Raw genomic sequence first — 20,536 nt, forward strand, 5'->3', positions numbered from 1 at the left:
TATTAATTCCAAGTTTTCTTTCATTTTTTTAAATTTACATGAATAAAAAGGTCTTAGATTTCTGTTTTACATGTGTGTACCAAGTTTCAAAACGATCCGTCTGTAAACAAAAAAGTTTTGTTAGAGGGTAGCCGGTCCCCTTAAGTAAAATCTAAAGGCTTTATCTATAAATGTAGCGGTAGCGCTGTAGCGGCAAAACCTCGTATCGCTACTTAAATATGTAGCGGGCGCTACCGCTACAGCGCTGTTGTGGTGGGCGCTTTGTGTCAAAAGCCGTGAAGATGCCCGTCTGCGTTACTCTCGGGAAGGTATATGTAATCGCACTGTGGACTTGGGCTATGCTGATTGCTGACCTCTAGCTATCCACCCACATTAGACTACTAGACATGACTAAAATAAAGCAGAAGAAATTTGGTATTATACTTTACATCAAATTTTAGAGAAAGTCCTCTCTCTCAAATTGGCAGGTCTTTTATTTTTTTAGTTGCACTATTCAAACTGTCATGAGTCACGAACCTAGATAGGATAGGTGTACAATTAAAATAAATATATATAAGAAAAATTGGTTCGAGGATGATTAGTTTGCTACATAACGTGAAACAGCACAAAGTGGATGAATGCATTGCCTCCACAGACCTGTGAAAGAGGCATGAGTTCAGCGTTCCAATGGAAATGTGCTCTTCAGTCTACTTCCGCAGGCCGTGGCGTGAGGTTGTGGTGCGTGTAAGGATAGCATCATCGCTGGATATTGTTTACTTATTGCTCTCCACGTAATTTTCAGCAAGAGTCGGAATGTTGTCAAAGTTTGCACGTGAAATTGCCCGCAGTTGTGGCCCTGCTGTCAGAATAACCCAACGCGTCGAAAGTAAACTGTGGGTTAGAAAATACTGTATCCCTGCATCTGCCAGTAAGGCTAACGAAGAAGTGGTTTTTCGGTCTCCCTATACAGATGTTGATATTCCTAATGTGAGCCTCATCAAGTACCTACGAGACAAAACCAAGCTCCATGATGACAGAATAGCATTGGTGAGTTACTTAGCTAGGTTGCTTAGTATTAGTAACAAAACAATAATAATGATTGACGGCTTGACGCGAGCTGTTTTCTCGACTTCCGTTGACAACTTGACTGTTGTGTGAATACTTTCACTTCGACGGAATCAATCATCGACTTCGATGATTGTCTATAGATTTAAAACTAACTGAAGAGAGCGTACTAGTGCAGGATAAATAAAAGTGTTAAAACACATTCTTGATTACTATTGATTTTTAATTTCAGCGTATTTCAATCCTTACAAATGTTACGATGTACGTAGGTAACGTAGCTACTATTACTTTGGCTTTGGGAGGAAGAATACGTTCGCATTATGATTACCTATTCTAAATTAATTTTTGAAACTTGTTTTTATTTAAATATTTAAAGTAGTCTACGACTCTACGTATTTAGTCATTGATTTCACAATCTTACATATTATAAAATGGATAATTCTACCTAGCCTTGCTGCTATCTTGTAAACATTTCTCAACGGACAGGAATATCCTCCTTTCAAATCCTCCCACATGCTAGGGGAGTATACTCTTTGCATTTACTACGTTGCCATAAGGGGAAACGACTACGATTTACCTTATACATTTGGAAAGACGGATCGTTTTTCATTGCCAAACTCGGTTGACAGATTTTTTTGCATACATTTAAGGTTATTTCTATTGATTATTGCTGTGAAATAAAGAAATCGTCGTTCCTAAAAGATGAACTCTTTTCAAATATTTTTAAATGATTCCCTTTAGTTATTTCAATACAGTCATGATGATGGAAAATGATTCCTAGCCAAGCAATTTATATAAAGACTCAAATGTAGTATTAAGTTTTTAGTAATAGTTAGGCGTAAATATCACGAAATATGCGCTCCTGATAAAACTTTATAGACTTCAAGTCACGAACGTTAAAGCGAATTACGGTGAACTCGATACCTTTGGCTGGCAAGTCGCACCGCCGCACTAGTCTGGTTTCGGAAATAACTTCGCATGTGAAATCTCTCATGGGCTATCAATATAAGCGTTCAATTCATTGAAATTGATTGCTATTGAAATAAAGAAATATGATTGTTCTAGAAAGAAAAATAAAAATGGGTGACATTTTTACAACAATTTTTTATTAATATTCCTTCAGAACCAGTTTAGCAAAATGGAATTTATACTGAATATTTCTAATAATACTGAAAATACTGGTGCCTAATTTTTTACATGAAATAATTATTTCATGAGCTATCTTCTGAACAAATCTCCGCCAAACAGCATTTTGTTTGTCGCTTGAACCTTCATGAGATGCATAATAATACCGTGATGAAAATGGTTCAAATGTCAATACTTACAAACTTCGTTACAAGTATAATATGATTCATGGGAATAAATGCATCTTTGAATATGACTCTCTGTTCCATGAAGAGGATAGATGATAGACTACTATTTGCAATTGCATTGTTTTATCTATAATTTAATATACCTAAATTCTGACATGATTTGAGTGGACTGCGGCTCTATCATGTGGGATTTTCTTCAACCGAGCTAAATTCGGCTCTCTCAGGGCTCATGAAACACGAAAATATTCGAAAACCCGCTTTTGTCAATAAGAACGTTTCTCTCTGATAGATATTTTGCTCGTTTCAGGTCTCAATTATCGCCGACTGATACTGCTCGTTTCAAGTCTCGAATATGGGTCTATAATTTCTATAAAATAGCCTCTTTGTCTGCACATTTCCGTTGTCGAGATTCATTCCTAATATAGTATGTTCCTTTTGACCTCTGAGAGCTTGGTAAGACAACTGCCAACCTTTAAACAGTTCGTGCTTTATCGATTCTATGCCTGCGTAGCTTTGCCAGCCGTACGACCCGCTCACACGTGGTCTGAATCGGGCCAATATAAGTTTGACTCTATTTTCTGATTCTATGGTAAAGATTTTCACGTTCCGCGTTTTATGAGAACTCGAGCTAGAACTAAAATATTTAAATGCAAAAGCATTTGAACGTTTAGTAATTTATTTTGCATTTAATTTGAAAAAAATCTGACTTGTGCAGACTGAAAATACAACGGTCGAGAGTAATTTGTTTCGATTTTACCGATTTCGAGTGATTATTTTACGTACATAATGGTTGTAGGTTCGATCGAAAAATTGAAAAATAATCTTGTTTGTTTATATTAGATTTCTCGATTCATATCACCATCTCGTATGCAGCCTACCTGCGTTTTCGGCTTTTAGTGATATGGAAGTGAGATAACCAGAAATTGTATTTGTTAATCAATATACGTATTTACTCACAGATGTGATTTCATTCTCCTATCTCATAAAATGCTTGGATCCGAATGCTTGGAGACATTAATTAGAAGTTAGAGAAGCTACCTAATGGGTTGCCTGCATTAGCGAATAATATGGAATTGAATTTATTCCTCGTAATTTTTTTTTACACATATACAGCGTTTCTCTCAAGTTGAATCTATTTTTTAATGACGTGCTTCGATATTGGCTAGGTTCTTGTTGACCATTAATGACAAGAAGTATTAAGATTACATTAAAACATCAGGAACAAGCACCTAACTTCCGCTCGTGATCTATGATACACTTTTATTTTTATCACGAGTAGGTACGTATATAACCTACAAACAGTTATTGGTTTATTAGCCTGGCTTTTCTGCGCGCTTGATGATAAGGAACTATGCAGCTGAGTTACAAATGCAGAGGAGTTGAAACGGATTTCGCTGAGCTATGCCTTGTATCATGGAATACTGTGACGTGATAGCCTCTGTGCAGTTTCTTAGTTCAACGATCGGCTGGGACAATACTTTCTATTATTAAATTTCATCATACAACTTTAGCTCATAGGTAATTAGAAGACATCTGTGATCAATTCAATATACGATTATGATTGCGTCCTTAAATTTGTGTCGATGCAAGGGAACTAAATTATTATTCAAAGAACTGTTTAGAAAATTTTTCACCTAACATTGTGAATATCTCTGTACCATACATGGGAAATAATAAGTATTTATTGGGTTTCATTTTTTCGTTTAGTTTGGAGTGGCACCACTTGATGCCACTAATTTTCCACTCATTTAAAAATTTCGTTCTATTATTGTAGGTATTATTTTGTTCTCTGAGCGTGTGAATTGGATGCATTTATAATTCCTCTCACTCCCCATTTTAATTGACAGACCTCTTACTGGGAACCTGTGTGCTTAGATTATTTCAAGATAAGAATTGGTGCGTGTCATCTCTACCTCCATGTGACGGGATACAACTTTAGGCCTATGGCATTGGGTTTCCCTTCAAGAGAAGGTCTACCGGCTCCACGTTTTGTTTTTCTGTGTCCAAACTGAATAATCCGCAGTGAAGCAAAAAATACACTAGTGGTTATGTTTGTTGATTTTTGTTTACGGAGTCTGGTTGAGAACTGTAAATATGAGTTCTGTCATCCTTGCCTTTTCAGCCAATAATATATTTTGATCAACGTTTGCTAACTCGTGCGTGCGTCTCAGGAATTTATTGGCAGGGACTTGCCGTTGCTTGTATCCCCGCGAGAAAGTTCGAAATTTTTATTCTATGTCCGAAAGATCGAAGATAAAATTCAAAAATAAGAGAAGACAAAATAAGAACATTAACTCGGATGAGATTCCAATTCTCCTCATAAGATTTTCTCTGAAATATTTTTTTATGAAGATGATACGTTATATTCCGTTAGACCACTCACTGAAGTTTCAAAGAGCTATGTTGGAACTTTCTTTTTAAATTATCACTTGTTCACACTTTATATCAAGAGATTTCTTTCGTTGTGTGTTTGTTAGCTGAAATTTAACCCATTGCTACGTTCAAAGTAGTATGTATTTCGGCCAAAGACCATTCTATATATCATTCTATATATTCTATCTATATAATTAACAATATTCCAATAACATACAATAGAAGATATTGTGTTATCTGTCGTCATTATACAAGTATTTGGGCTTTTTTCCGAGTTTGCGGTTGCCCAACCAACGAATCCAACTTGAAGCTTTCGTGTATCTACCGTGGCGCGCAGGCGCTGCATTCTCTTATTCGGCCCACAGAGTTCTGTAAGTCCAATGTCACATGTACAATTTCGTACATGCTCATTTATGTGTGACATGTACTAGTTAGTACTCTTACTAGATTAGTCTGATGAAAACTCTTTTTTTTAGAAGCAGGATTACGTAATTGCGATGGGCATAATCAAATATAAATTACTATACTTCATAATTCAATTATCATTGTCTACTTTATTACTCGATCAGCATTGCCCGGAAGTATTAAAATCATTTGTGCATCAATTTTAGTCCTTACAATTTGAAGGTTATATTTTTTATTTATTTCTTTAGCACACTTAAGTGACGGTAAAAAATAGTGTTCTGTCGTCTTGGTACTGGATAAGTAATTAAAGAACCGTCTCTTCTTGCGATTCATTTTATCTCTCTCAATTTCAAACGTTTTAATTCGTGATACAATAACGCCTGGAACATGCTTTTCATTCCAGCTTCTATTGCTGCGTCATTCATGTCAAACGTTAATAAAGCTTCCATTTAATCACTCGTATTTAGGCTGCGAATTATATGCGTGCATTTAGTATAGTGCAAGACTTATTGCTCAATTGTCTAGCTTCTTACTTATATAACCGTGGCGCGCTAAGTCCAAAGTCCATCTCAAAGGTTGCGAGCGCCGGAGGAGAGATCAGCTGCTATGGCGGTGCGGTCGGGAGGTGTGGCGCTGACTGGCCAATCACAGGCCAGCCAGATCTGCCCCTACACTCTCTTCGCCACGCTCTCTTTCTCTCTCTATCGCTTGGTCTTTATTCCTTTATTGCTTTTCTGCAGCCGAAGTGTCAACCGCTGGAAGAATTTAACTGTGAAAGACTATTGTGTTTCCAAGAAAGTGGAATAATTTGATATCATTATTAACGAAACTTATATCAAGGTTCTAAATTGATTCTACTAACATTGTAACCGTAACTCGAGTTGGCATTGAATTGGTCGAAACTAGCGAGTACAGTGGAGCTGGCAACTCATGTAGGGAGGTCGGTATCGGGGACGAGACGTGCTTTTTCCTCAAACGCAGCGGGTGTTGCATGTCTCGCAAATACCATCTCAGTGCTCAACGCCAACGAGTTCTTGTTACATTGAACAGGATTTATACTTTCAAGTGTTCAATTTACATCAAGCTTCCGACTTATCTTCGGGTGCGAACCTTACATGGTTTGCTAGGCGGTAGTGATTGCACTTTATTTTGCCGATTTATTCAAAGTTGCATTTGTGGGTTTGATATAATTTGAAGAACGGCCTCATAAATCTTCTCTTATCAGCTTTTGTGTGTACATACATGTATTGATCAAATTATTTAGAACGGTTGCAGTAATTCGTCTTGTAAATACGCAACATTTTTAATACGCACGTCGATTTAGTCACGTGTTCACTCATGGTGCGAGTGATAGGAAGCAAGAAAGTCGTAATAAGTGAGACTCGCTTGTAATGCTTGTGCCGTGCACGGCATTAGCACTTGTCGGGTATTAGATGGCGAGAACCAGTGCACTTTCTATGGGATGCGCGTTGGCGAGAACGTGTCTGTGCTAGCGAGTATCGACCTAACCATAGGTACTACGCAGCTGCTGTGTTGTTTAGGCCGGCGACTCTGCCTGTTCTAGTGTTATGTCTCTACCAAAACGTGAAAATATTCCAACTCACGCCCTAGTGTATGAATTGCTGCAATTTTTATCAGCCTGATGTCAGTTGTCTCGAGTAATACTATGCATTATGGTTACCCGTTCGAACATCTTTCGACGTTGCCACGTATGCAACTGCCTGCTACGAAACTTTCATTCTAAAAATGCTTGGTGTCATTCATCTATTCATTTCACATTCAATGGTTCATACCATTTTATGCCAATTGTTTCAGACATTCTTAATTGAACCTCAAATCCTACAATAGCTTTATGTAAAATTATTCGTGTAATTAAAGGATTAATTTATCAGTAATGCACCGTAGATTACAATAAATGACAGAAATTCAAAACAAGAAAAGCAGGATTCCAGTTGCCTTCGTCAAGCCGGCCAGCAGGAGGTCGAACTTTGGACCGAGCTTGCGTGTCTAGCGACTGGCAATATTCCTGTAAAGATTAAATCTTCCTTCTGGCTACTTCTTGCGCTTTTTCTTCATTTGTGCCTAGTTTTTGCTTGCAACTGACCATGGATTTGACGTTATTTGCGTGTGAGCCGTTGGTCAAGAAATAGCCTTCGCTTCCATGATGAGGCTATGAATTCGAGATCATAAGTTTCGTAAATTTATCCTATTTTGTAGATAATTCACTCATTATTTCCTCAGCTTGTATATAATTCATGTTGAAAATAATGATCTTGAACAGGTGTGTGGGGAAAACGGAGAAGAACTTCGCTATGGCGAGATGTGGCGTCGCGTGGATAATGTGGCCAGCGCATTGGCACGGCTCGGCGTGCAGCGCAACACAACTGTGGCACTTGTGGCCCCCAACTGTCCTGAGCTCGTTGTGTCATTTTTCGCCACAATTTCTACGGGTGCTGTGGCTACAACAGTCAATTGTCTTGCCACGCCAGGTGAGTGCTACCCTAACATCGTCTTCGGAAGGTGTATGGCTTTAATCTCTATACCGCCTGACATGAGTAACCGGAGCAATATTGTCACAAGTCTACTTCCCAAAAAAAGGATACGTTCTTTAGTGAGCGCAAAATGACTTGCACTGATGGTTGCCGCCACGTACGACAACTTAAAAATGTTCTCTGTTGCGTACAAACGTCCTCAGGTTGCCACACTCAATGTTTTACGTATAGTTTAAGTTGAAATTTATGTTCCCGGAGAGTGAAATACGGCGGTAGAGAGTTAAAGCGACCTCGTATATGATCGTTAACGTTGTTCAAGTTGGAGGACCGTCCAGAACACCTTCCTTGTTGATAACACTTTTATTATTATTTGAAAATTACAATAAATGTGCTGGGATTTACAACTTTGTTCGAACAATTAATTTATTTTGTACGCAAGTCTATTGTTCAAATAAACCATTTTCAAGATTGATCGACGCAACCTGGTAAGTTGTGTCTCTCACGTTTCAGCCGAGATGGCGCGGCAGCTCGAGAACTCGGACACGGCGGTGGTGGTGTTCCATCCTGCTATGGCAGGCGTCGTGCAGCAGGCGGTAGGGCGACTCCAGCAGCAGAAACAAGGCTCTGTTAGGGCACTCATCTGCACACACGCACTACCTGAGAAACAGCCTGGTCTGCTCTACCTGCCTGACCTTTATGGGGACGATGGTTCTGCTTTACCTTCTACTGCGTCGGTGAGTTCCTTTGTTGACATTTTCGTGACAACATTCGTTGTTTACACTTCATTCGTTGTTTACACTACATTCGTTGTTTACACTACATTCGTTGTTTACACTTCATTCGTTGGTAACACTTCATTCGTTGTTTACACTACATGCGTTGACGTTGTTTACACTACATTCGTTGTTTACACTACATACGTTGTTTACACTACCTATATACGTTGTTTACACTACATTCGTTGTTTACACTTCATTCGTTGTTTACACTACATTCGCTGTTTACACTACATTCGTTCTAAGTTATTCGTACATTATTTATAATCTTTGATTACAGTTTTGTGTTTTTTTTTATTTTTAACTACATTGGAAAATACTTCGGTGCCAGTTCCCTATACTCCGTTGGTTAAAAACAATTCATAGATAATAACATCGTTGTAATTATTATTCATAAATAGTAGTAATTACCGCCTCATATTATGAGGCTATATATTATAATATAGTAGTAATTATAGCCTCACTACTACCAAGGATTACGTATTTTTGTGCGTCCTGCAATTTTTTACTTGTTAATTCTCTGAGGCAAGGTGTAGTTACTGTACCAGCACCATGTTATTTATTTTCACTTGCTCATTAGTTGTAAAGATTCGTTATGATCTCATCTACAGTCATAATTATCTGTTCGGTTCTGGTTACTTAAAATTTCTACAGCCGTGACGATGACACGTAGTGAGTCGTGTTTCTAGTTAATTAGTTGGGTAAGGAGTTTTTAGCGCATTTTCTCATTTATGGAAAAGGCGCTATTGTGCTCGTCATTTCCGTCCGTCCGTGATCACGTTTTCGTCGACGAGAAAATACGCTCTCTGTCTCTCACTGCAGTGAGCACTGAGTTATATTTTTGCGCTATTCCCCCGAGTTTTATGTATATTCGCAATGACCAGATCATCCCCAGCGAAGACTTGGTGGTGCTGCCATACTCGTCAGGCACCACCGGCCTGCCCAAGGGCGTCATGCTCACGCACTCGAACATCATCGCCAACCTGCAGCAGCTAACGCATCACGAGGTTATGGATGTTAATCCTGACGGTCAGTAAGAAGTTGATGTATAATATGAGCTATATAGTTTTATACGTTTTAGGAAATAAGGGACTGAATGTTTCGGTACAATACTCTTTGAATGAAATACTAATCTTTAAATGAAATATCCGATTGAAGAATTTGTATACGTTTTTAACAACAATGCACAAGTTTTTTTAATAAATTACTGTAGGTGAAATTTGAAAGCAGGCACGGCAGAGAGAAAACTGTCGTATCACGGGCGCTGTGCCGACTCACTTTACCTGTCATATTGTTGGATAAGAATATTAAAGTCTCGACTAATTATCTGATGATATTGGTGCCAAGTAAATTGTAAAATTATTAAAATTATTTCCTGGTGTCTGACTTCAGGTGACGTCATTTCGGACGGTGTTGGTGTTAAATTTCATTGTATCGTATTAGGCAAATAATTTGCTAGCTCACACGGTTAATATTGATGATGTGCAGGTGATGTGTTATTTGGAGTGCTGCCGATGTTCCATATATACGGCATGGTTGCTTGTCTCTTCATGTCCGTCTCTATGAGCTGCAAGGTTGTCACCTTCACCAAGTTCGATCCTCAGCTCTACGTCCAGTCGCTCGTGAAATATCAGGTAAGTGTCTTCTTTTGTTCCATCACTTCACGAGACTTTTATTCCATCACATCACGAGACTTTTATTCCATCACATCTCGAGACTTTTATTCCATCAGATCACGAGACTTTATTCCATCAGATCACGAGACTTTATTCCATCAGATCACGAGACTTTTATTCCATCAGATCACAAGACTTTTATTCCATCAGATCACGAGACTTTTTCCAACCAATGAAAGTAAAAATGTGTTGGCATTTTGAGTTTATTCCTGTCTACTTTAAAGCTAATGATTCTGCTGAATTTTAGGATAGTGTAGTGTGTATATCTTTCAGCACATATAAGTTCCAGGATTCATAAAACGAATTCCAAGATATTTACATTTAACCATTTAAGGTGCTGCTGTGCTTATGATATAAGAAACTCATTCAATTTCTATTAAAAAAATTGTTGAATAATTTTCGAATAAAATTTAACGAGCACTGAGGTCGCACATTACGTCCTGGTGTAAGCGCACGGTAAATGAATGAGCGATAATTACTAACCTATTTCCTATACATTTCTGGTATAAAGGGAGGGACTTAGGTTTACATGTTTGCATTAATATCATATTGTTGTGTTCAGCTGATGATAATTTCTGGTATAAAGAAAGGGACTTAGGCTAATATGTTTTATTAATATTATCTTGTGTTCAGCCGACGATAGTTTCTGGTATAAAGGAAGGGACTTAATATGTTTGCATTAATAGCATCCCGTTGTGTTCAGCCGACGATCCTGCACACGGTGCCGCCCATCCTGGGGTTCCTGGCGCAGACGCCGGAGGTGCGGCCGGAGTTCCTGCAGACGGTGCGCCTGCTGGTGTGTGGGGCGGCGCCCGTGGGGGAGGCTCTTGCTCGCTGCATCACTCACAAGTTCGGCAGCCTGTTCAAGTTCCAGGAGGGTGAGCACAACTCGTTTGTTTTATGTATGGCTGTACCCAAGATTTTGTTTGGTACGGCTGTACTCAGTGTTCAATGGTGTTCAATAGTGGCTATTGAACACCATTGAAGACTTTCAAATAGAATTCAATAAGATTTGTTTGGCACGGCTGTACTCAAGATTTGTTTGGTACGGCTGTACTCAGTGTTCAATAGTGTTCAATAGTGGCTATTGATCACTAACGAACACTAAAAAAATGGAATTCAATAAGATTTGTTTGGTACGGCTGTACTAAAGATTTATTTGGTACGGCTGTACTCAAGATTTGTTAGGTACGGTTATACTTAACAACAAGTTGAGTATAACGGTAATACTTAAGCTATTTTAAAGTGTATGTAAGCCTCAACTCGATGAGTTAGCGTTTCTGAACGATGGGTTTTATTCATGAAGACAAGAGCGATGGTAAAGCGTTCGATTGACACTGAAAGCTGTTAATTTGCTGTGGCTGTTGCCATGGTAAGCCTTATTCCGAGTAACTTTTGAAGGTGTGATCATTAAAATGATTATTTGAACTCAGATAAATGTTGTATAAATGTAAATAACGGGACCCTGGCTCTATCTCTACTTTAATTTTTAATAATTTTGATTGATTATATCAAGATTATTAAAGGCTTTCATCCCAAATATATAAAAATTTTCTAAATTTAAGTTATCGGTAATAATAAGCTTGATAGCTTAGCAATTACTTGCTATTAATTTTCGAAGTATGTTGCCATATTTCATTTTATTTATACGGTTGTATTGTAGTGGGCATAGATTTAGAGGAAAAACAGGTTTGGAACGATTTCCTAGAATTTTTATTCCAGAAAAAACTACCTACAGCTATTTTTTGTCCGATAACATGAATGTTTCGAGAACAGTTTTTTAGATAAATTTCATATATTTTTCCAATCTTATCATTTTTTCCTAGGATAAATGTTGCTGATTTCTTTCAATAAGAGTAATTTAACAACATTTTACAGGCTACGGCATGACGGAAATGTCGCCCGTGTCTCACGTATCCGCCAAGGCGGGCTACGTGCCCGGGTCCTGTGGCGTACCCGTGCCCAACACGGCCGCTAAGATCGTACACGTGAAGACCGGCGTAGCGCTCGCTGCTGGCGAGGGAGAGGGGGAGCTGCTGATCAAGGGGCCTCAGGTGTGTAGGGGGAGCTGCTGATCAAGGGGCCTCAGGTGTGTAGGGGGAGCTGCTGATCGAGGGGCCTCAGGTGTGTAGGGGGAGCTGCTGATCAAGGGGCCTCAGGTGTGTAGGGGGTCCAACTATCAAAATTCTTAGTTATCTCATAACTGAAATTACGGAATTGATGATTGAAACTTATTACGGTGTAGCGATCAAAAGAAATGCTTAGGAAATAGGAATGAATTTAATTGTTATAAATTTCATATCTTCAGCAAAATTAGGGAATTTATCAATAGAAAAGCACTCTCAACTTTAATTTCAATGTATTTTCATGATTAGTTTATATTATCCCTGTGCCATTTTCAGGTCATGAAAGGATATCTTAAGAATGAAGTGGCAACAGCAGAGACGATTGACAGCGACGGCTGGCTACACACTGGCGACGTGGCCAAAGTTGACTCAGATGGCAACTTCTACATCGTCGATCGCCTCAAGGAGCTCATCAAAGTCAAGGGATTCCAGGTAAGTGTGCCTTGTTTGTACTCGATTCTGATAGACTGTGTCAGTATAAAACCAGCGTTTGTATTGTTATTTTTTTTTAAAGATAAAGGTTATTCTTCTCGGGCTGTTTGAGGGCAACCCAATGCGGGTTGCCATTTAATTGATACATACATTGCCATACTCACATTTGATACATAGAATTAGCGTTAAACTGCCATTAGTTATTTTCGTTTTTAGGCTGGATACGATTTTAAGGTTTTATTTTTCCTATCCTCTCATTTTATCTATAACATACCCGTGTTTGCATGCTTGCATAATGCTAAACTTTCATTGTTGTAGTATCATTTTCGCATGTTCTGTACCAGCCTAGCGTTGTGTGGTGTACCTGTTTTCACTTCTGTTCACGATCAACGGATGTTATTTTTTTCTTGAAGTCGCACTTCAATAAACATAGCAATAATTTATAATTTATATCCTTACTTCGTAATATGCTATTGTGACAAGGCTATTTTTAGCGCATTTTCCTATTTTATGAAAAAAATGCACTATTTTGCTCGCCATGTCCGTCTGTCTGTCCGTCCGTGACTTCACATATCGTCGACGAAAAAATGCGCTTTCTGTCACCCACTGCAGTGAGTACTGAGTTATATTTTTTATGTATATTTCCGTAGTAATGTATTTTTACTGCGTTAGAACCTTCTTGAGAAGACAAAAGCTTTAAAGTAACTGCTGTGAAGCCTTATTGAAGCGACAAATATTGAAGGCCACAAACAACAAGCGGTAATTCTTGCCGTCTAACAGGTCGCGCCCGCCGAGCTGGAGGACTTACTGCGCGGCTTCGTTGGTGTCGCCGACGTCGCCGTGGTTGGCGTGCCCGACGACAAGCTGGGCGAGCGCCCCAGAGCCTACGTCGTCAAGCATCCTAACAGTGCGTGCTGTGCATGTTGGGGAACTGAAGTATTCTTCATGCTGTGTATATCAGAGATTAAGACGAATAGTTTAGGGAATGAAGATACGTCGTCAAGCATCCTAACAGTGCGTGCATTGCATGTTAGGGAATTGAAATGTTCCTCATGCTATGTTTTGAGACTCTGAATAATTGAATTTGACTCAATTATTTGACTGACACTGAATAATTGAATTTGAGACTCTGAATAATTGAAACCTTCCGTGGCGATGTTAACTGTTGAGCTCCGGGCGAAATAGCTTGATAGCTGAAGCGCTAGTAAACCATTCTACTACTTACTCATGCTATTGGAGATTAAGATGAATAGTTAAGGGAATGAAGAACTTTGTTCATCCAGTTGACCTTCATCTTCTCATTTATTTGGGGTGATTCAAGTTTGTGTTATCCGACGAAAAATGAGTTTAATACTGTTACTATAGTTTGCAACCTGTGAAATGTAACAGATTGATATCGAAATGGTACGATTGAGTTTGCCAGTTATCTCCAGTATTAAAACTATTTTATACTTAATTTTATTTCAATTTGTATTGGTGTTGAATTCTACTTTCAAACTGATGTTCTGTTGTCATTTTTCTCCCGCATTGACTCAGTGTCTTGCAGTACAGGATAAATTTCATCCACCCACCCATAGACTAGCCGATGGAGTTCCTTGCATTCCATGACTGATGCTTCATAAATCCACCCACAGACTCATAGAAGGGTTTTTTTGAACTCCATGACTGATGCTTCATAAATCCACCCACAGACTCATAGAAGGGGTTTTTTAAACTCCATGACTGATGCTTCATAAATCCATCCACAGACTCATAGAAGGGGTTTTTTAAACTCCATGACTGATGCTTCATAAATCCATCCACAGGCTCATAGAAGGGTTTTTTTGAACTCCATGACTGTTGCTTCATAAATCCACCCAAAGACTCGTAGAATTTTGAAATCTATGACTGATGCTTCATAAATCCATCCACAGACTCATAGAAGGGGTTTTTTGAACTCCATGACTGATGCATCATAAATCCACCCACCGCCTCATAGAAGGGGTTTTTTGAAATCCATGACTGATACATCATAAATCCACCCACAGACTCGGTGACGGAAGCAGCTCTAGAACAGTTCGTGGCCTCGAAAGTGTCGGTGCACAAAAGGTTGACGGGCGGCGTGGTCTTCGTTGACGCCATTCCCAAGAACTCAACCGGCAAAATAATGCGTAAAGAGCTGCGGGAAATGGCAGCTAAAGAGGCGTCTGCTGCGGCGTAAAGAGCTGCTTGAAATGGCAGCTAAAGAGGCGTCTGCGGCTTAAAGAGCTGCGGGAAATGGCAGCTAAAGAGGCAGCTGCGGCGTAAAGAGCTGCGGGAAATGGCAGCTAAAAATTCGGCTCACTAACTGCCATGTTGCCCGTCGTATAAAATCTGTTGACTGATGTTTGAGGGCGAATTAGCTTTGGGTCAGATGATATGAAGGTATGGGGATATGAATAAGGAAAACGATCTTTAATATTAAATGCAGGGAGCTGTGATGTTAGGAAGAAATTTAAATACATGGAATAATTGGAACGGTAAGATTATAAAGTTGCTGCCGAAGCTTGTAAATCTTGTGTTTTGCAATAATAAATGATGATGGTTGTCCTTGGCCAGCAAAAATGAATAATTATTTAGCGAGGTTTCATTGTTATTATTAGGTCTTTGAGTGCTCAGAAGTTCCAGTGATATGGGCCGTTTAATAGAGATTACAGTGGTAACAAATGACTTCTATTTCCTTTGTAAATATTTTTTTCTAGGTTTTTGCCATTTTCTTATCCGAATTAGAGGTCTGGGGTTGGTTGATGGCCGCTCAATCGATGACTTGAAACACGCGATGGCTTATGCTTGCAGTGAATGTTTCAAATTTTTTTCTTTCTAGTGTAATGAATTGACATGTCCGTTTTATACCTGCGTGGTGAATGTAATGCGGCTTTTCTCTAAACGAAATATTGTTGAGATTACGTTTATGAAGCCTTAATTTCATTGTTTATGTAACGCTAAAGCCTCATGAATGTTTTTTTGAATATCAGTCATTTCCATGCGGTTCGTTGTCAGTGCTGTGATTGTGCGTTTCTCGAGTTGAGTTTCCATTGATGTTTATGACAACGAACATGTCATTTAAAATTATATTTAGACTCGCATGTCATTCATACTTAATTTTATTATATTTCGGGTGTACAATAGATTTACAATACAACTTGCTCTTCAATGGACTTCTGATTATTGTTAATTAAATTTGAGGATAATTTCACTTACGGTTCCTTTAGAACTCAATGTAATTGTTCAATTTCTTTTTTAATATTTTTAAATACCGCCGGCTTTGTGGAGCCGGCCAAGAATTCTTAACTTCAGTTCTTCTGTGTAATTCCAATCAAATGAGTTTTTAATGCTAAAGTATTTGTTATTATTTGATCGCTAACATTCGCTTGTTATTGTTTGTAACGCCGCACGCGTGTTGATACTTGGCATGCTATACCTTTGTTGTTCTGGGGCCTTCATTTCTAATTTGGCATCTGCTGCTATTCTTTAGCAATTTCATCAGTTTCGATTCCTTTACCGAAGTCTAATTCTATAGTTGAATTTACTGAATGTATTTCAGGCATTAATGATTGTTACGAATCAGAAAATTATTTATTATACTATTCTGATTTTGGGTCAATTTGTTTCTGACGGAGCATCAGATGTTCTCTTCACTGAGAACATCGCCTTTTGTGTCTGGTGGTCGCAACCTGCAAACTAATTCTACCGTTTCGTCATGTTACCCCTTATTAACTCTAACAATATTCACAAATTTTGTATTATTCAGTAATACTTGCTTGTGATGACCCGCATTTATGAGTTATTCGTAAGCTTGCCAGGCTTCTGGATTTTGTTGCTTTCAGTATTTTATGAGCCAAAGTTATTGTTCTTTTATCCCTTTGTCTTAGCGTTGAAGCGGGATACTTTAACGAGGCCATGATCTCTGATGTCTCGGCTGTGTGCTCTAAATTTTAGAACGGTTTTTATTTGTTTTGGAGTAGATACTTTCTTCGTCTTCTTCGCTTGAGTTAGCTTCTAATCGCGACAACTACTTTTATTCTTGAAGTATTTCCATTGTAAAACCTATTAAGTATTTCTTTCCAGTATTCGTTATATCCGTAATGGATTTGGTCTCGTAATTACCTTCTCTAACATTTATAATTTTTGATGGTTGCGTTCAACAATATTTAATATTTTTTATTATTGTCCCACAAATCACATTCTCTTCTCCTGGCTGATTTGAGTGGAATTTAGAGTACTCGAAATGTAATAGATTTAAGCCACGATCGATGCATCGGTCACTAACACAACATGACGCTCATTATTTCCGAAATCTCGGAATTTTAATAATTTTAAAGTTCATTTCAATGCAATGTTTTTGTGTGGTTTTTGCAATTGCAAAGTGCGTTTGTGAAGCTTTTTGAGTGTGAAACAGAAACTTAGTAGGCAATATTTGAGTGTCCAGTTATTGAGATGAGAAATCTTCCCGATATTCTTTCAATGACTCGTTTGGTTTGATATGTTATGTTAAAGAGCGATAATGTTTTATTGGTAATTCAAGTAAAGGAAGATTTTAGTAACTGATGGACAAATTCCATTGTTAAGAAGCAAACTTGAGTGTTACTCGTACCTCCAGTATGAGGAAAAACAAGTTCCATTTCATACGCAAATGTTGCGTAAAGACAGAAGTATATTTTTCATATTAAATAATACCTTCGATGTTCTCGGTTTTTTTCTAATTCACTCGCCAAAATTACGATTCCTGGTTCACGCATGTATTTAATTAGATCAGGGATTATTTTTAAAACGTACATTTTTGTATATTGTATTGGATTTTGCTGTTGATGGATGAAATCATAAAGTTTCTCTCTCAGGTAATCGTGTATGTGCCAGGTGTATCGCTTACTTTACATAATTTTTTCGAAGCTAATCCCGTTTTTGCAACGTCGTGCCGTTCCACAGAACGTATACGTACGTTAAGTGCCACGGAAGATCATAACATATTATTAAATGTTTTAATAATTATGAAAACGATTGTGTGATTCTCTTACTAATGGCCGCTGCAACGCACACGTCAGAGCTGTCGGAAGTTTTTTTAATAATAGACAAACGCGCTAATGTCATCAAAGCAACGCATTTTCGTCGCGTAAAACGTTTGTTTGTGTGAAATTGAATCACAAATGCGCTTGTCGAAGCTAAAAAAATTCTGAATAAATTACAAACAATGAACTGTTGAAACATTCTCCATGTAAAATACTTCTGAAGCAAAGTTTGTTGGCAGTAACCAGTAGGTTTGTATAGTGTATTATAAAACGTTGTTAGCGTAATGAAGAAGATTGGTTTGGGCTAATGTCCCGTTTTTATAAACGCATTCTTTTCCCTATTGTCTCACTGTGGTTTCTTGTATTTTTGCAGTGTAAATACGTGAAATCTGTTTCTCAGAATTCCCTCCATTGAATATTAGCGTCATGAACGACGTAAAATAGATTCAACTAATTTGTTACCGAGGCTGACGACTGATGGTATCGATACTTCTTGTAACACTCACTAGGAGACTGTGTGGATGGTCTAAGTCAATCGTCTATCTAAAATCTAGGGCCAATTCAGAACCTATCTTCTTCATTTAAGAAGTTATGATTCTCTACTAGATAACTTTTAGAGATAAACAGAATAATCCGGACTTACTGATGCTTAGGGGAGCAAGCTTGATTATTATTCTCAATGTAGCTTCATTAATCCAAGTGATTGATATTCTGGAGAATTAAGTTTCGTTATAGTAAATATAATGGGGAATTTATATGCCAGCTCGTTAGTGTTCTTGAGATTGTACAGAACGCGTAAAGATAGTAAACGCCATATCTCGTGAATGTTGTAGCGCTATTCTACCGTAGTCTAGAGTAGTATCACTTCGTTGATCCATCCTATTCTCTTAATAATAGTCGTTAGTGATCGAACAATCGAGTAAAAACAATGGAATTGGACACACTACACACTTTGAAATAACAATATCTTGATGGTAATAATGAATGCTAATAGGAAAGTCATTTTATGTAAGAACTTCTTTGCTGGTCGTTGTGTCGAATGGGTTGGAATTGGGAGCCATGATTGTTGCTTTGATATTGGTTAGAATTAAACACGATTGTCTAGATGATCTAATTCACACTGAACAAAATTGTTTCTTCAACGATCCAACACTCACTGTTTGTCAGGCCTCCAGAGATAGTTAGATCCTGGATATAGTTTAAGTACCATTAACAATATTCCATTTGTCTCGATCCAGTCAATCGAAAGATTGCCGACGTGTCGCCATTCTAATGCCCTACAATGCAAGTATTAATTAATGCTCTAGAATGCAAGTAAATCATAGCTCATTTTCTAGACTAGTATTACGCGGAGCATTTGAGGCTCCACGCTATATTCTTGTATTATCTCGGGCCGCGTTCTCGTCCGATTCAACATAATGCCATCTCAATATTTTGCTCATTTACTCGTTGGGAATCATTCGGAGTTAATTTCCTATCGGCATTTCTTCTGTTGGATGTTTCATGTGTTGCTGCAACGGAATAACTTTCAAGCATGAAAGGAGGCTCATTAAATTTTTCTAACTTTTACATTTTAATAATTGCCAGCGGTTTTAAAAGAAGAGTAAAACGCAGTAGAGACAATTATTGTGTAACTCAAATTATTTGTACAGAACAATGAATCGTTCTAGGACACGGTCATCTTGTAGTGTATTAATTAAATTTAAGTAATTCAATATATTTTATAGATTGTACGGTACCACTCCCATGTCCAAGGTAGAAGACATTCTGGTCTGTTTATCGATTAGGGATTTCGGTATTCTTACCGCGGGGCTTTTTATTCCTGTATCTTGCAACCACAAAACTAATAGAATAATATTCCAGATTTTCTATTTTTTTTTTATCCCGAAATGGTTGGAAATATCTCGCGTTTAGTTTGCTACCACTCAATAGCTTGGTGACAAATAACTTACGTATTACGCAAAAATATAATGCAACTTCTTAACAAAGAACATTCCCTAAGTTGTGGTTCGGAGAATTTCGAGATTGTCGCAGTAGTTATTACTTCGACACTTTTCTTCCGTGTCCAGACTTTGTTAACATCTATTGTCGAGTTCCAGAGCATGAACTAAAAGTGATCGAAGAACGCGGATCATTAATATAATGTTACATCCTAACATGAAAGCCAGCATCTCCGCTAAGTGAAGACATAAGCAGCCATCAACAGAAAGTACCTGGTTAACCTTTCACTCAACTGATTTTCGATCTAGCGACGCAAACGAAAAATTTTGTTCTTGAAAAAAAGATTAAAAGAAAAATAGTCAATAAAACCAATTATATGTTTTTCGATTACACCTATTTGCTGGAACAAATTATGCAATTCTATATTAATATTAAGGGAGATAAGTATCCGTGAAATAGTCACCTAGCACCGTACGCCCGCTGGTGCCAGAGACGCGCTGCTTACGCACTGTAGCAGTTCGGCTGCCAGATGGGCCTTTTCCCGGCCGAATTTGCACGTTTTGGATTTTTCGCCAAATTGAGTATTTCGGTTAAAAAATCTAAAAAAAACTAATAAAATTAGGGGTACTTCCTTATTAAATTCTAAAATTACAAAACAGGAAATAAAATTTTACACCGGAATCTACAAATATACTAGTATATATATTGAGTTATATGCCTTTTTGGCCTTTTTTGTTCGCGGATTTGGCCGTTTTTAGGTCATCTGGCAACCCTGTGTTCGACAACATCAGTAGACAGTCATCACTGATATTCTCAAAGGAATTCAAAACGCTAAGCCGAGCGGCCTGATGAAACGAAAAACAAAGTATCCAATTTAGTCAAGATTTTAATTGTGCCACAGAGACTAATTACAATGAGGAATAATTTTGATGCT

The 20,536-nt window shown here is 38.0% G+C and overlaps 1 protein-coding gene across 1 annotated transcript; it reads left to right on the forward strand.

Moving 5' to 3' along the window:
• Positions 1-474: 474 nt before the first annotated feature.
• On the forward strand, positions 475-19,528 carry LOC108681304 (4-coumarate--CoA ligase 5). Its single transcript, XM_018170327.2, has 10 exons — positions 475-1,026; positions 7,417-7,624; positions 8,138-8,361; positions 9,288-9,432; positions 9,892-10,037; positions 10,783-10,957; positions 11,958-12,133; positions 12,482-12,637; positions 13,418-13,544; positions 14,665-19,528. Exons 1-10 carry the CDS (start codon positions 793-795, stop codon positions 14,835-14,837), a joined length of 1,764 nt encoding a protein of 587 aa, XP_018025816.1. The 5' UTR covers positions 475-792; the 3' UTR covers positions 14,838-19,528.
• The last annotated feature ends 1,008 nt before the right edge of the window (positions 19,529-20,536 follow it).

This window comes from Hyalella azteca, unplaced genomic scaffold (assembly GCF_000764305.2).
Source record: "Hyalella azteca isolate HAZT.00-mixed unplaced genomic scaffold, Hazt_2.0.2 contig665, whole genome shotgun sequence".
NCBI lineage: Eukaryota > Metazoa > Arthropoda > Malacostraca > Amphipoda > Hyalellidae > Hyalella > Hyalella azteca.

What these genes read in the sequence shown, in the direction of transcription:
- LOC108681304 (XM_018170327.2), top strand. Translation starts at nt 793, where the DNA reads ATGTTGTCAAAGTTTGCACGTGAAATTGCCCGCAGTTGTGGCCCTGCT. An exon ending in CAATTGTCTTGCCACGCCAG is followed by an intron (nt 7,625 to 8,137) that starts GTGAGTGCTACC and finishes CTCACGTTTCAG; the next exon opens with CCGAGATGGCGCGGCAGCTC. An exon ending in TCAAAGTCAAGGGATTCCAG is followed by an intron (nt 12,638 to 13,417) that starts GTAAGTGTGCCT and finishes GCCGTCTAACAG; the next exon opens with GTCGCGCCCGCCGAGCTGGA.